The 16,646-nt window shown below is 41.7% G+C and overlaps 1 protein-coding gene across 2 annotated transcripts in view; it reads left to right on the top strand.

Moving 5' to 3' along the window:
* Positions 1 to 10,295: 10,295 nt before the first annotated feature.
* Positions 10,296 to 16,646, top strand: part of jag2b (jagged canonical Notch ligand 2b) — a 33,650-nt gene continuing 27,299 nt past the window's right edge. Inside the window, exons 1-2 of one of the 2 annotated variants that reach the window (XM_083562056.1) lie at positions 10,296 to 10,590; positions 11,197 to 11,514. In XM_083562056.1, the coding sequence (XP_083418182.1) occupies positions 10,519 to 10,590; positions 11,197 to 11,514 (390 nt within the window). In that variant the 5' untranslated portion in view covers positions 10,296 to 10,518. The remainder of the gene's footprint in view (positions 10,591 to 11,196; positions 11,515 to 16,646) is intronic. The other variant, XM_083562055.1, reaches the window with a different exon arrangement.

A 16,646-nucleotide genomic window follows, 5' to 3' on the forward strand; every position in this document is an offset into this window, starting at 1 on the left:
GAAGTATGTTAACCTCCCCCCCCCTACTTGGCTGGTAACTGTTGTATGATATATGAGTCGGGAAGTGGGTGGGAATTGGCAGGTGACCAAATTGTGTAGGAAAAATAGGGAAAATCATTGTTTTTTTTTTTTAACTGGCGTGAAGTTGTGTGTGACTTCCCGCTCTGAAGAATCTTGGGGAGTAATTGTTAGATAATAGGACTGAAATGGGGCAGCAGTCAATACAGAAACTTCAGCACGAAAAAAAACGGTTAAATAGAAGAAGTTAAATAGGAAGAAAAGGCAGAGCTTCAGACATGGCCTTTCCCCCCAATTTTTTATTTAAATTATTATTTAATTATTTAAATTATTACACAGCTCTATTAACATAAATTGTTGACTAATATGCTGGGTGATACGCGGTTACTCTTAATCGGTAAGATGACTGGGAAAAAAAAAAAGGGATGACTATAACATCTACAAAGTTGTGACATTGCTGACAGGTCCTGGCATTCGAACCTGCCTCATCAGAAACATTTGTGCTCACTGAATCATGAAGAGGGTATATACTGTAAGATACTGTTATTATACATGTCAGTCAAGAAGACGCTTACTGTCTGGAGGCTGAAGGCCACGGGTTCAAAGCATCTGTTTGTGCTAATTCCTGCTTAACTCTTCTTATAACTCCTTAAAATCGATTCAAGCATTGCTAACAATATATACAATACTGCAAGTAAACACGTAAAATAAAAAAATGGCTAATAAATAGTTCTGAGCCATGCTTGCATTGCCAGGAGCACAGGTTCTACCAGAGGTTGCTGAGGAGCTTTATGTGTAATCTGACACATGGACCACTTACAGCTTGGCCATTGTGCATCAGCGTGAGAGGCCATCTGTGCGGCTGGCTATGGGCGGCCGCCCCCTTTCTCCCGGCACTCCCAGGTGTGACCGACCCTTTGAAGTGCACTGAGCATTGTGCCCACCGCTGGAGTTGTGACCCGCAGACAAAAAGAGGGAGGACACCTAATATGATTCCACCACACTGTCCATCTGTATGCAAATGAAAGCACGGTGCCTACATGGGGAGAGAGGAACCTGAACCAACTGCCCATTCGCTGTCCTGCAGACCTTCTGCATTGGAAACAAGAGGTCTATCTGAGTGGCTGCTCTGCTAATCATGGTCAGATGGTGAATATGAGCTATGGTGATGTGATCTTTGGGCAGTTCTTCATATACAGAATAATGAGCTCCATTTTTATATCCCAACACAACCTGTTCACAATTGATTGATTCCTTCTATCCAAACTGGCTCAAAAAAAATACGATGACTCCAACTATTGTAGAAATACTCCAGAAGATTAACCAGGTTCTAATTTAGAGTGGGATTAAGATCTTACTTTGAGAACACATGGTCCTCTTTGCTTATCTGCAGATATTTATGAGGATTTACAAACCACTCTTGCCTACGCCAGTGCAGCACTTCTCCACGGGGGCAACCTCTCCATTTTAACTCTTGAGTCTTAGGATTACGAGCTGAAAGTGCTGATTCTCTGGTGTTTTTCATGCGCCCTTATGCCCTTTGACTTACTGAACTCTCTCTGAACCACAGGACGGATGATGAGCTTTGAAATGGGTTTGTATAAAAAAAAATTCAAAAAAACAAGCCAAGCAGGCAGGAGAGTCTGTAGTAGGATATCCTGGATGAGTGCACAGGATTGGTGTAGGACAGCCATAACATGTGGAGTTTCATACATGCTCTTTAGAAGAGTGGCTTCTTGGGTCGGATTTTGAGGTCATCCACAGGACGGACATCCTTTCTGACTAAGATTAGCTGCGTTCCGTGTGTGACGGTAAAAATACCATCTTAAAGGGTTGTCAAGTCTACAAGTGTAGATGTTATGACTGTGTGGTTTGCACGCAATTTAACAGAACAAAATGGCCCAGAGATAAAAGTTAGATGGATGTCTCCACATATATCTACATATATAAACTACAAATGAGTACTATTCTTCTGCTAAGCATTGTAAATGTATCCTTAGAGAAAATACAGAATTATGGAAAATTTGAGACGATATCTAGTGAAATGAATGCATTAATGGTGTGATGAGCTCTGCAGGATACCAATTCAACTTAACAGTAAGGTGATCAAATAAAAGATTTCTCATTCACTCAGAAAAAATATAAACCAAATGGTATATAGCGTATCTCTGTCTCTATCATTTCAGTGAGCTTCATGAGATAGAAGCAGTGTGCCTTGATTGGCATCACAATTCTTTTGCATATACAAGACTTCTGTTTCACATCAAGTATTCAATTAGAGTAATTGTTCAGTACTAACAGAGATTCTAAGAAACATTAATGCACAATTCTCACAATTGAATGCAACGTCCTGAAATGTTTATCAATACAATTTTAGCTATCTACAAAATAAAAAGAATTCTAGGAGTACATCGCTGAAGTAAACACCTCTATTATTAACATATGCCTCAAGTTACGAAGACTTGCCAAATATTTGTGGCTTAACCTGTCAACCGGCTAGTAGACTAGAAACAAAGCGAAAACTAATAAAACAAAGCCATCGAAAAAAAGCTTGGAGGCAGTTAGAAAGGCAAGTGTGAAGAAACAAGTTATGTAAGAAATAGTGCAGAGCTTTTATACAAAAAAAACAAACATTCACTGGGTTGTGTGGTGTTACCTTAGTATTATTTCGGTAACAGCATGTATTATTCCACTTATACCACAGCAATTTGTCAGATTAGTTGTAAATTGAAGAATAATAACCCAAACTTTGCATGATTTAATAGTTCTGCTTTAGAATTACCACAAAACAAGTTAATCCCAGTCACGAAAGCTGTAAAGTTTTCCCTTCACGCACTTCTTCACACCTAAAGGTGACACCTACAGCTTGTGACGTTACCAAGAATCTACAAAGACTTCCATACTAAAGATGTTCCCATACCACAGAAGGCTTAACTTTGAATGTTATAAAGCACTGGCACTGGAGAACTAATCCCCCAAAATGTTGAATTAAGTCTCTTCATGGGAAAATTTCACCATATAAATGACTACGTGGTTTTAAATCCTTTTATGGAAAGTGTTTGCTATGGCAGTCTTGCAAGCTAAAGAACCAGTAAGGTGTTGGAAATAAGGACATACATATGAACCTTAAAGCTAGGGCTTATTCAATATGGCCGTGGTACAGTAAAGAACGTAGCATTTAGAGAAGTTTTATTTTTCTTTGTATTTTTCTGAAACCAAACCCACTAAAATTGGCTACTTTTTTTTTGGCCTAAGGGTATGCAAACTTTTGTATGAGAACATTATTACCTTACAAAATGAATAATCACAAAGCATTACTTCATATAATGGACTTGATCCAGAATAGATTAGCAAAAGCACAGAAACGAGAAATGGACCAGTATAATATCAAGTTAGGATGGTAACATATTTCTCTAAATAATCAGCTATAACTGATTATTCTGCTGCATCCAAACACTTGGCTAGGCTTGTCTAAAACTCTGGAATGACCCTTCTCTGGCCCTGAAGTCAAGGTTGATTGGGCCCATTGTAAAAGCTCTAATTGTAAAGATTATTGTGTGAAGCGATCTGCACCTGCTCCTGTGGAGGGAAAACGGGAGGGAAAGGACAGGAGTGTGTCACAGTGAAACTCAGTGGTGTTGCCTCAGCGTTAGCCAGGAACACTGAGGCAACACTTAGCTCTCACAGATGACCTGAAGAATACAGAAACTACTTGTCCAAACTTGTCCGAACTGATTCTCCAATGTCATCATAAAATTGCCTTTTAAGCCCCTTTTACTTTCTCATGTCCTATCGTTATCATCTGCTTCTTATTCTTGAATAAGAGTGAAAGTAAAGGTTTTCAGTGAATTTCTGTTAATGTCCACATGCCCACATGTCCTGCTGTTATCTAGAACATTTTTCACTTCATGAGGTTGACAGCTGTATTCATCATTCCCCTGGGCCACACACTGTACTAAGATGAGTCTACAGTGGTCTTTGGAGCAGGAGGAAGCCATGTTTCCGCAGAGATAAGGAAGCATGCAGGCAAAGATGAGGGTGTGAGCAGCTACATATCGGTCAGGTGTTGGATGCCCTCATGTTCTGCTTCACTACAAATATGCACAGTTAGTGTAGAGGCACTTATGGCAAGACATAAATGCCATCCATCATTTTTACACTTGTTAATTAGCAGTCACACAGGTTGGATTTAATGTGGAAACATTAAGGAACACTTTTTGAGTGACACTTCAGCTGCCTTACAACTGTTTCACTTAGTGTCGGATGATGCATTGTGGCTGATCGTGTGCCACAGGTGGAACATGAAGAGTCAGATTCTTCTTAAGCTTTGTCACTTCCTCATGTTTACCTTTGAATGCAAATGCAGGTGCTAAACACACACGTTTAATTCTGTAGGTGAATTATTATCTACACTTTCGTCTAAACATACAGCACAGTATAGTGCTGCTTATTATAGGCCTTTAATATGAAAGCCAATCAGCAATTAGAGCGAATATTAACACCATCAAGATCCTCTAGAAATAAAATATCAAATAAAAAAAATAGAGCAAAGGATCTTTTTGCACCAGTGTAGATTAGTCAAAGATAAATGTAATAAAAATGTCAGAGTAGAATGTGCTACACCTTCTAGATGCACTGCAAAATTGTGAATGTGTCAGTCACACTGGCAGTGTGTGTAAAATGCCCCAGGCTCGGTGCCAAGGAACCAAACCGGATTTGTCAATTCCTCAGGTTTGGCTAGAAAGACGAATCAGGCAGAAACAATGTCATTGTTGCCTTTGTGAGCTGCCTTTACTTACACTGTAGAGTTACTAATATTGTCATGTTGACAGGTTTGCAACTGAAGATGTAAAATTGCAGTTCTAAGCATTCTGCCTATATTTCTTTCATTCCACCAGGCTCCCTTAGGCTCATGTCATGTCTGAGTCATTTGGCCTTAAATCACAATGATTGATGAATGTTGTCTGTTGCTCGTGGTGGGTCTATTGCCAGTAATTCAGAGTTGAACTGGTGGTGCCAACACACACACGCAGGGACATATACAGCAAATTCAGGGCAGTTCTGCCAAATCCGTGTAAAGCCCAATAATTCCCTGAGTAGCAGAGAATAATTATATGAGTTTCTCTTTTTTCAAACATAAAATAGAGAGAATGGGAGCTATAATAAATTATGACCTCAACATTATAAGGGTTTGTCTGGGTGAAAACAGAAAGCCGGACAAAAAGTTAAAATGGGAGCATGAATTGACGGTGTCTGTTAAACAGAAGGCTGGGATTTATTAATATAACTTTGCTTTAAAAAATGCTGGACCAAAATTTATGGGAAACAAGGAACACAGTTGCAAAATTGTTGGAAATTACTTGCATAGTTGGACTGCCCTCATAAACAACGACCTTGACAACATTTTTCATTCTTGATCCATGATTATGGTACAATAATAAAGAAGAGTTTTAAACATTATTTGAGGGTTTTTTTTTTTATTATGTTTGGATTAAATCTAAAATTGATCATAGCTATGATCATGTGGGTTGGAATTTCCACTGCCACTTGATGAATCTGTGCCCACAATAGGCCTAGAGTCCTGTTCTCGGCTGACAGGGGTGGAGCCATATGTGTTCTCCTCTTCTTGCCCATCCACCACAAGGTTCGATGCTTTGTGCATGCTGAGATGCTTTTCTGCTCACCAGGATTATAAAGAATGATCAAATGGGATACTGGAGAAACTAATCCGACCACATTCTTCTGACCTCTCTTAATAAAACCTTTTCACCCATAGAACTTTCACTCACTGTTTTTAGTTTTTCTGTGTAAATACAACAGACCGTTGTGTGTGGAAAATCCCAGGAGATCAGCAGGTTCTGAAATACTCACACCAGCCCATCTGGCACCAACATCCACACTGACTGATGAACGTGGTGGGTCTAATGCCAGTAATTCAGAACTGAGCTATTAGTTTGCCAACACACACATGAACATATACAGCAAAATCAGCTTTAACAAATCCATTTAAATCCTTAAGATTCCCTGAATAGACAGAACACCATTTCCCATATTCTGGCCTGCATGATTTTATGGTTTGTGCTGCACCTATATGATGAGCAGATTCGAAATCTACATAAATGAGCGGGAGTTCCCACTAAAGTAGATGGTGAGTGTACAGTGGTGTGGAAAAAAGTGTTTGCCCTAATTTCTTATTTTTTTGCATGTTTGTCACACTTTAATGTTTTAGATCATCAAACTGATTTAAATATTAGTAAAAGATAACACAAGTGAACACAACATGCAGTTTGAATGAAGGTTTTTATTATTGAGGGAAAACTAAATCCAAAACTACATAGCCCTGTGTGAGAAAGTGTTTGTTAAAACTGTGGTTTATCACACCTGAGTTCAATTTCTCTAGCCACACCCAGGCCTGATTACTGCCACACCTGTTCACAATCAAGAACTCTCTAAACTACGACCTGTCTGATAAAGTGAAGTAAACCAAAAGATCCTCAAAAGCCAGACATCACGCAGAGATCCAAAGAAATTCAGAAACAAATGAGAAAGAAAGTGTATATAGTTTGTGACCTCAAGCTAAAGCGAACTTGGGTTCTGCAGCAGGACAATGATCCAAAGCACACCAGCAAGTCCACCTCTGAATGGACAAACAAAATGAAGACTTTGGAGTGGCCTAGTCAAAACCTGAATCTTATTGAGATGCTGTGGCATGACCTTAAAAAAAGGCAGTTAATGCTCGAAAACCCTCCAATGTGGCTAAATTACAACAATTCTGCATAGATGAGTGACCAAAATTCCTCCACAGCGCTGTAACAGACTCACTGCAAGTTATTGCAAACGCTTAATTGCTGGGTGGCCCAACCAGTTATTAGGTTTAGAGGGCCAACTCTTTTTCACACAGGGACATGTACAATTTAAAAACTGCATGTTGTGTTCACTTGTGTTATATATGACTAATATTTAAATTAGTTTGATGATCTGAAACATTAAAATGTGACAAATATGCAAGAAATCAGGACATCAGCCAACACTTTTTCACACCACTGTATATATTTTTTTTAACAAAAACACTATAATGCATTATATATTTGCTCCTTTAAGCAAACAGGTTCTTCCATAAGTCAAAAGCAACCAACAGTAGCTAGTGTGTAAACAAAAAAACAACAACTAATTAACAGGTTAAATGTGTTTTGCTTGTTTTTCACACTATACACTCATTAAAAAAAAAACATCACATTCAACGGTTGCTTCCTTTGAATTACAACTTGCATAACACATTTCATACTCACCCCCTTCCCACTCCAGTTCTACCACGTCCTCCCACCACTTAAATGTAAAATGATGTAGGCCAGCACAGCAAACCTGTAATCTACTGTGAACTTTACTGTTATGTTTTCAGAAAATGTATTAACCAAATTCCACATTTCTGAACATTTAAAAGATTTTCAACAAACCACAAAGAAAAATAGCCCAAGCTTCACCAGGAAAAATTACACCTACTCCATGATGGCACATACACCAGTTATAGGTTAAACATGTCAGGTGATATTTGCATTGATAAATCGGCATTGCTGGAAGGCCTTATTATATCACTATTAATTTCCTGTGAGCTTGGTTTACTGTGGAGACAATCACAGAGCCATCGCTATGGAAACCAGACTTCCCTGCAGCAAATATAGTAGTGCCATACAACAGTGAGTGTAGCAGAGAATATATACAAGGCAACAGATCTGAGGAATTAATTAACATGTGTTCTGAAATGTGATCGTGTTGTTTTTTTCAGATGTTGCAAAGTTTCTAATTAGCCCCTTTTTAAATAATATTGTCATGCCTGGCCTTTACATCTCATTGCTTTGGTTGATGTCAGTAATGTGTGTGAGGAGCTTAAGTGGGTCAAGGCGATGATTAGGGATGAAAAGGAATGACTTGGTTGCCTATATGTTTGTGTATGAGGCCTCCAACAGAAATCCATGAAATATGGATGAGGAGAGGCATCCACATTACCTTTCCTGAGAGCCACCTCCCCCATCATGCCCACCTCTGTCTCTGACCAATTCTCCCCCACCTTCTCTTGCTTTATGCACCCAGAACTTCTACCTCTTTTACCCCAGCTTTCTAGCTGTCATCAGGCTGGAGGTAGGTTGTTATGACAGCATCAATGATTTTATATTTAATTGAGGCTGTTGCCTGCTTTAGCCATGAGTTTATTTATGCCGTGTCTGGTGGTGGGAGAGAAAATGTCAGGCCAGATTACCTTCATTTTCCCATAAAGTAAATAACACACCTACGGCCTCACACTCGTGAACTGCAATGCTCTCAACTCTTCCGGTCGTCCAGGTTGGATTCCTTTGAAATGAACTGTTTGTGGTAATTAACTCCTGTGAAAAGTAGCAGCAGAAAGCAGAAAATAAGTGTAGTGACTGGTGATTCAGTAGATGCACTTTTTCTGACCCTCGCCCATCTGTCACTATGAACAATTTGTCTACCAGGGGGAAAAGACCACCACAAGATTACCACTGGCCAGATATTATTTTGGTGGTGGATCATTATCAGCCAGGAATTGACACAGTGGTGTGTGTCTGTGTGTGTGGTGTTGTTAGAGATGTATGCAGCAAAGCAGCATTGGGTCTTTAACACCTCAAAAATGATTTCTGTATGAAACCAACCAAAATGGCTAATGGTCTAAAGTTGATTAAAGATGAACACAAATAGTGGATGGAAAATCGTGAGCTATCAGTACACACTAAGAGATGTGTTCTTAAGCTTACTACTGCAAGAAACCCCTTTCAATGTAAACTCTAGCGAACATATTTTTACATATTTCAAAGCCCTTAACCCTCTGTGCTCCAGGGGCACTGTATGTCATGTCTGACCCAGCGCTCTGACCCCAGCTTTCTAACATCACTGGGATATGTAAAGAAAGAATATCACTGTGCTGTACTGTACATCTGACAAGTAAAAAATAAAAAAAAAGGCCCCTCCCCTTTAGTGAACATACATTATATGGCCAAAAGTATGTGGGCACCTGATACATGCACCTGATACAGTTGGCACAATGTTGGAAACAGTTGTCTAGAAAGTGCCCTTCTGTGAGCTCTGTGAAGACATGGTTTACACAGGATGAAGTGGAAGAACTTCAGCGTCCTGCACTGAGCTGAGATCTAAGCTGTACCCCAGACCTCGTCATCAAACACCAGTGCATGATCTCACTAATGCTTCTGTGGCTGAATTAACACAAATTTCTCTTGACAGAACCTGCTTAAGTCCAAGGTGGTGTCATTTATAAGCCAACTGAAGAATAGAATATAGAATAGCCTTTATTTTTTCACATATACATTACAGCACAGTGAAATCTGTTCTTCGCAGATATATCCCAGCTTGTTCAGAAGCTGGAAAAAAATAGTTTTGTGTTATTGAGGTTTGGATTAAAACGTTTCTAAAATCATGTTTGTAAAGCGAGTCTATCAAAAGATACTCTACATAGTCTCTTACATTGTGCCGATTTGTGTCGTGTTTGGCTGGACAGAACAGTGTAGAAAAGCTTCATAAATATGCATTGTTTTTTTTGGTTTTTTTTTACTGCTGTAATGCAGTCATAAACTTTGCTCTGTACACTAAGATCCAGCTGGCATTGTAGGACAGTTGTATCTTAGTTCTATCTGCAGTGGTTGGTCTGTGGTGTTTCCTTTTCACTGTTTGACATGGTGGTGTTAGGGGTGAAGTGTGTATTTATTTACCTAGACAGTTTACCCTGGAAAAAAAGAGTGCAAATAATATGTGTACATAATGAATGCAATATTGAAGCTCTTCTGAAGTGTGTGCAGAGCTACAGAACCCTGTCACCACTCTCCAGCCCCTGTGTCTTGGAGAAGGCCAAAATGTCCGAAAGAGGGCGACCTCAGCTGCGTCACTCCAGCCACTGACGCGTCTAACGGAAAAAAAAAAAAAAAAGATATTACAGGACTCTTGTTCATTTGTATCTTTTTTTTTCCGTACTCTAAGGGGGGAGAGAAAACAAAAAAAGATAAAGAATTCACGAAGAAAATAATCCGAATATTGATCGTCTTTTCCAATTTTACGGACCGCTAACATAAAATGTGTGTATTTGCTAATAATTGTGAAATGTTGCACCTCTGTGGTGGCACGGGCACGTTTCTGTTTTTTCTCTCTCTCCCCGCCTCTCGCTTCATGATTGGCTGAGAGGCGACGTTCTGGCAAACGTAAGCACGCTGATTGGCGAGTGGTTTATCCGGCTGCCAATCAGCCGAGGCGGCCCCAGGCGTGCAGTAGCTGGGAAACATAATCATTTGCCGTGGAGTGATCTGACGGAGGGAGAGGGAGTGTGTGTGAGTGTGAGAGCTGTAGCTGGACTGTCGCCGCACTGAGCAGCACGCTTACGAAATTTTGTGCATGTCAGGAGCGGATGTGGATCCCTGTCGCCGGTCAACGGCCGCTGCCCATCTTTCGTGTCTCTGCGCTCGTGCCTAATTAATCAGCGGCATGTGGAATTGCGCGAGGATAACCCACTGGCTTTTCGTAGCGTGCTGCCTGCTGTTCACGACGTGGATCAAGGTGAGAAGCTGCCTGCAAATTCGAACGCGATTTCGGATCGCAGGTCTTGAGACCAAAGTTGACAAGACCGGGGGGCTACTAATTCAGGCTGGTTCAGAACGAGAGGTGGGGGGGGAAGAGCCGAACGTGGTGCGCGGTGATCTCGAGGATTGAATTACGCAGTCGCTCCGCTCGGAGCATGTGATCGTGCAAAACATTTTTTGATTGTCAAAAGGTTCAGATGGATGAAATTTCAGCTTCAACTCCCGGCGCGGTTTTGCTGTCATGCCTTTTAGAAATGAGGCGTGCGGATCATAAGCACAGTTCGTAGTTTTACGTCGTTGCAAGGAAAAAAAGGGAAGGGAAGAGAAAGAGGGCCAATTTAACATCGATTCTGTGCGATAATTAGCTCGCTAAGTGATCCAAAAAATTGCCAAAGCACCGATGGGCAGTAATGCACGAGCTGGAAACGCACGCGAGCCATTTCCAAGCCGTTTTCAGGCTAATATTAAATAAAAATGTATTAACATTGAAAAAAAAAATTCTTGCTTTTTTTTTTTTTTTTTTTTGCTTTTGGAAGGCCGTTTTTTGTGTGTAATATGTGCAATTTTTTGATGTTATTTTTAGGTGTCCTGGGCTTCGGGCTATTTCGAGCTGCAGCTGATGAGCGTGGAGAATGTAAACGGGGAGCTGTGGGACGGAGAATGCTGCGACGGCGCGCGCAACTCGCGGGACCAGCGGTGCACGCGCGACGAGTGCGACACGTACTTTAAAGTGTGCTTAAAGGAGTACCAGAGTGAGCTGACCACCACCGGCCTGTGCAACTTCGGCAGCGGATCTACCGGCGTGCTAGGTGGAAATATATTCTCTTTTAAAAAGGCGAAGAGCAGCAGCAAGATCAGCGATGCCGGAAAGATCGTCATCCCGTTCCAATTTGCATGGCCGGTAAGTGCGCGCTGGCTAAGGATGCGCATTTTTTTAAAGCAAAAAATAAAAAATAAATCATAAATGATGATAATGCAGATGAGCTTGGTGAAGGCTTCCGTCATTTCGGGAAGCCCTGGTTAGACGGTGTGTTCCCTTCTTGAGGCCATGACGCGCACAAAGCGTGTGCGCGTGAGAGCTGAATGAACCCGGCACGCTGATCGTACCAGACTAGAAGCATACACACACACACACACACACACACACACACACACAAAAAAACAACAAACATCACCTGTAAGGTGAATGCATGCCATCCTGTAGGTCAACTCCAAAGCGTTTGACTGCGTCTAGGGTGTGTGTTTGTAGGTGTATGTGTGTGCGCGCTTTGGTGATGCGTGTGTCCTATTGAGGCTCCATCACTCTGCAGCAGGAGCACACACCTGGTAGGTCTCACCTGAGCGTTTCTCTCTCTCTCTCTTTTTTTTTTTTTTTTTCTCTCCTCCACACACATCAGCTCAGCACGCACTCAGTGATGCTGATCGATTACTGTGTGTGTGTTGTGTGAATATCTGAAACACTAGGTGCTCACGCACGTCTCAGGTATCAGATGAGAGAGGTGTCGCACCTTGAAAAGACAACAACAAAAAAAAAAACCCACACACCGTGTAGTATTGGTTGTCCATTTTGGCCACATGCCCAGACTTTCTGAAATCGCTCGGCTCTTTGTGACCATGCGGACTTGAACCAGGGCCTGTTTACAGCCTCTCAAACATCTTGCCTCTAATGCAGGTTTCACCCCCCCACATGCCCCCATCCTCATGCTTAATGTGCAAGTTAATGTGTAACTACATATCAAACCACTTTACGTGGATTTTATCACATTCATCTCGCTTTGTGTACCTTCCCTAACTTGTGTTCTGTTCAGGCAGTTTCCCACGCCGGTCAGTCCCAAAAAGCCTGTTCTCTATCCTGTGTGTGTGCGCTGGTATAAATGGTGTAACTGTATGTGGTTGTATGTTTTCCTACATTCATTTTATGATGGTCCAGAAGTTTAGGCCGATCCCTAACATCCCCTAATTCTACAGTGCTGCCTCATCCGGATAGGCAAGTGATGTGTTCCCGGTGTAACCGCATCCCTCCTGTATTGTAAAGAGAGCTGGAGCCCCTCACTCTGGCTTGTATAGTGACTCCGCCACCTGTTGGAGGAGATCATTTCTCACTATTTTCATTTGTGTTTGCTTGTCCTGGGATTGGTCTAGGATGAGTGTTCCCAGTGGTGGCTATACCGGAACTGATGCATGTAACCTTATGGATTTGGAGCAGTGTGAATTTTTGTTGTTGTTGTTTTGTTTTGTTTTTTTATCCTGACTTCTCCAGCAATCCTGGTGTGGTCTGATTACCACCCTAAAATCCTCACCGCCCACCTAATTAGATGCAAACGGTGATTTGTACTGACCGTTTTTCACAAGTGTTTTGCGGAATCGAATCGCAAGCGCGAGTTCTCATGTTGTGGTCTACGGTGACTTAACTTCACGGCTGGACATAGCAGCTACGGTCGCTTGGGCTGCCACGATTTGGGGCTAAAAAGGCAGCCTGATTGGGAGCTTGCTGGAGGGTTGCTAGGAAACGTCTACACGGGCCTTTAGTAAACAATTATATGCAGTACTTGGTGCTCCCTTCCCCCTTGTACTGGGCATTCAGCACAGCCACTTGTTCAGGCCTCACCTGGGAAAGAAGGGCTTAAACCACACTACTGATTACACTATTGACCGTGCAATTAGCCGGTCACAGCTGGCTACATCTTCAGTCAACAAAAGCGATAATTGTCCTTTTCAAGCAGGTGGCTCCTGATGGAAGTTGTTTAGAGGTTGTGCGTAATGGAAGTTTTGGAGAACGTTCACTGGGCTGGGGCTGCCTTTCTGTTCACCTCAGTTACATATTCTCCTTCTGAGTATTATTTATAGCCATTTTTGGTAAAGATAGTATGCTTAAAGCTTGTTTGTGAATTATGATGATTTACACAGCCTAAATATACAAGCAAACGTAAAACAAGTGTTTGTGTGGTATCTGTTTGGATGCAAAAAAACAACTTAACTGCTCGTCCTTTCACAGGAAGTCTGAGATCAGGAGGAATCTCCTAATTGAACTACGGAGTTTTTTCCCTGCTCGTCCTTCTCTCTCACAGTTGCCCTGAACAAAATGGGGTTTTGTACTACTACCTCCAGTAAACATTTTCTCTCTTGTGACCAGAGGCAGTGGTGCTTTTGTGTCATCACACAAAATGAAGAGAAGGACAATTATTGGTAGCATTTTTCTGCCCCTGACTGCTTCAGTCATGGAAGAGATATTTTTAGGAGCTGAAAGATTGGGCCAATTAGGAGGCGATGCACCCAAGGGTGACTTAATGAGCAGCCTTCAAGTTTTTTTTTTCTATTACCTCAGATGTCTTGTCTTCTAGTATTCATCTTTACCTGTTACTATTGAAGGCACATGTAGAGTATAAGTTCTTTAGTCTGGTTTTCTGGTCTCCAGTTGAAAACCCTCCTAATGCAGCAAAGTAAAGAGCAAAAGAAAGAATGTTTGAGTATTTTGGAAGATTACAGGCCAGCCACCTCCCACTCCACCACTCCTACATGGTGTGCGCTTTAAAACAAAGAACACACTCCTTTTAGAGACTGTCTTTGGCAGGATGCTTTTCAAGTCCTTGCCAGAGCACAATCAATCGATTAAGTAGTGTCTCGGTTCATTTTGGCGGCAATATATATTACCGTTAGGAGGGAAAATCCAACATGAAGAGATTCCTACAAGGTCACGGTGTTCCTAGAAATGGTAGGCAGGAATTCAGTCCCTCTGTTGGCCATGTGTATCAGTAGCCAGGAAAGTTGGAAGAATTGAAATGCATTCCACTTTAAATTTATAGCATTAAGCGAGAACTCATCAGGATCTACTTACAGAGGTACTTTTTAGTCTAGTCCATAAAAAAAAAACAATCAAATGGCAAGATCTTTCTATGACTCATCCCTTTTTTGGTATTGTTCAGTAATGCTTATATAGCGTTAAATGCTTTGAATGAGCATACCATTGATTTCTGAAGATTTCTAGAACATTCTGTGAGGAAATGTGACTGTTTTACTTTGTGGTAAGACTGATGTTAAGGTTTGGGTTGACCACAGTGCAACAGTTGTTCGAAGCTGTGATGCTGAGCTAGTTGTTGTCAGGAAGGCCTACGGTGTGACATTCTCAAGTTTATGTTGCTTATGCTCGGAATGCAGCATGCTCAGGTGTTCTCTCTTTAACTTGGCACCGTTCCTCATTTTCCACTTACTGGCATGCTCGGATAAGCTGGATTTGCTTTGCCATGTCTGTTTTGGTTTATTCGATAAAGCAGATCGCCTGCATATGCCTGAGTTTTGCACGACTACTGCCTGCGTGTGACTCTTCCTGTGGGGATGCGAGCTCTGAGCAGGTGCGCCGCTGTAATTAAAGTGCATTAGTGCACGGCCATTTTTTATTTATTTATTTTTTAATTCCCACTTGACCCCTGAACTTGCTGGAAATGATAATGATGATAATGGCGCTTTGGTTGGCGTCAGTGTGGCTGTAACCAGGCTTCTCAAAGCAACTGTAACTAGGCCGCTCGTTTTTAAGACTTCTGCTAGACTGGCATGTGGCGGGAAAAAATTATTATTTTTTTTCATGGCCTTGGGAGACATTTTTTTTAGGCTAGATGCAGAAATGATGGTAATAAATGAAGCAGCAGTTTTAACAACTTGTCAGAACCACAGTCATGAGTTGATTGTCAGGTAGTAGCATTGTGGTCGTAATCTGAGGGCCGATTTCTCGTTTTTAGTAATATACAGGCACAGACACTTAGGTGTGTGTGAGAGACTATCAAGATTGGTTGTATTTTAGCCTTGTGCTTTTGTATTGTTCCCCAATGGAACTCAAGCCCAATGAAGTGGTAAGTTGAAAGAAGGGTGGTTCTGATGTACGAATATCATTTACCAGCTTCAGGGCCCAAAGTACATGTCAGACTGTGTGTGTCCCTGCCCCGCAAGCACACAAAGCCCCTTAACAAAGCGATTGTCTGCTTTTGTGCACTGGAAGCCTTGCGGAAAATGGAAATTGTCGTAGTCGGAACAAGAGTCGCAGCAAATGAGCTCATTTGCTGAGGGGTCAGAGGCTTTTTGCTGAGCTAGTCTGTGCAACAAGGGTTTCCAATAGTTCAATAAGCCCTGGCATCCAGTGCTGATTTAAAACAGAACTGTTTACCTGGGGCTATTTCTAGGTCTGCACTAATGTATTGCAGTTCTTTTTTTTTTTTTATTATGCAGTTAATGATCTTTTAAAAATTAGTCTTGGAAGACTGGATTTTTCTCACAAGTAAAAGGCAAGAACTATGTATAGACCCCTTCGTTCCACATGGTTCCCATAGGACTGACATGAACCATTTCTGTCTGCCATTTACTTTGATGTGGCCCCATCCCTCTACCTTGCTCTTGCCCTATTATTACCTGAGCTGTAGGAACCCTGTGAAGCAGACACATAAATTAGGCTGCTCCAGTTTGAGGCAATCTTCTTGGAAACTAAGTGAGGGCTGCTAATGCAAAAAAGTTGGACTGGTGTTTGTGTGTAAAAGTAGTAAATAAAATAATTATAAAGATAACCCCTTCTGTTTCTTTCTGGCACCTGGAAGATGAATGTCAGGTCAATCTGTCTGCCCCCTTGCATGTTTGAGACCTCTGTGTCTGTATGTGGGAGGAGATGACGTTTTACTCGGCACAATGATTGATTACAGCAAGCCGTTTTCTTTTCCTTTCCATCACTGAAGATATAATGTCGACGTCGAGCTAACCTACGACTCCACTGACGTCCTTAGCCTAACTCTTCATGACGTGAAGTCTCAACTGCACAGACACAACCATGGCCTTGTGCTATAGAGAGGATCACCCACCTCCTTCATGTCATTCACTGGAGGCATTGAGCACAAATTGTACACATTAGCATACAGGCTAGATTCCCCCCCCCCCCCTTTATGGGTGAACAGAGAGATCAGACTCGAGTCATAGTAGGCTGTTCCAGTCGAGCCCCATAAATTTCTACTAAGGGGAATAGCAGTCGGCTCCACAAAGGAGATGGGCGTTCTGCCC

The sequence above is a fragment of the Silurus aristotelis genome, assembly GCF_946808225.1.
Source record: "Silurus aristotelis genome assembly, chromosome: 15".
Lineage (NCBI taxonomy): Eukaryota > Metazoa > Chordata > Actinopteri > Siluriformes > Siluridae > Silurus > Silurus aristotelis.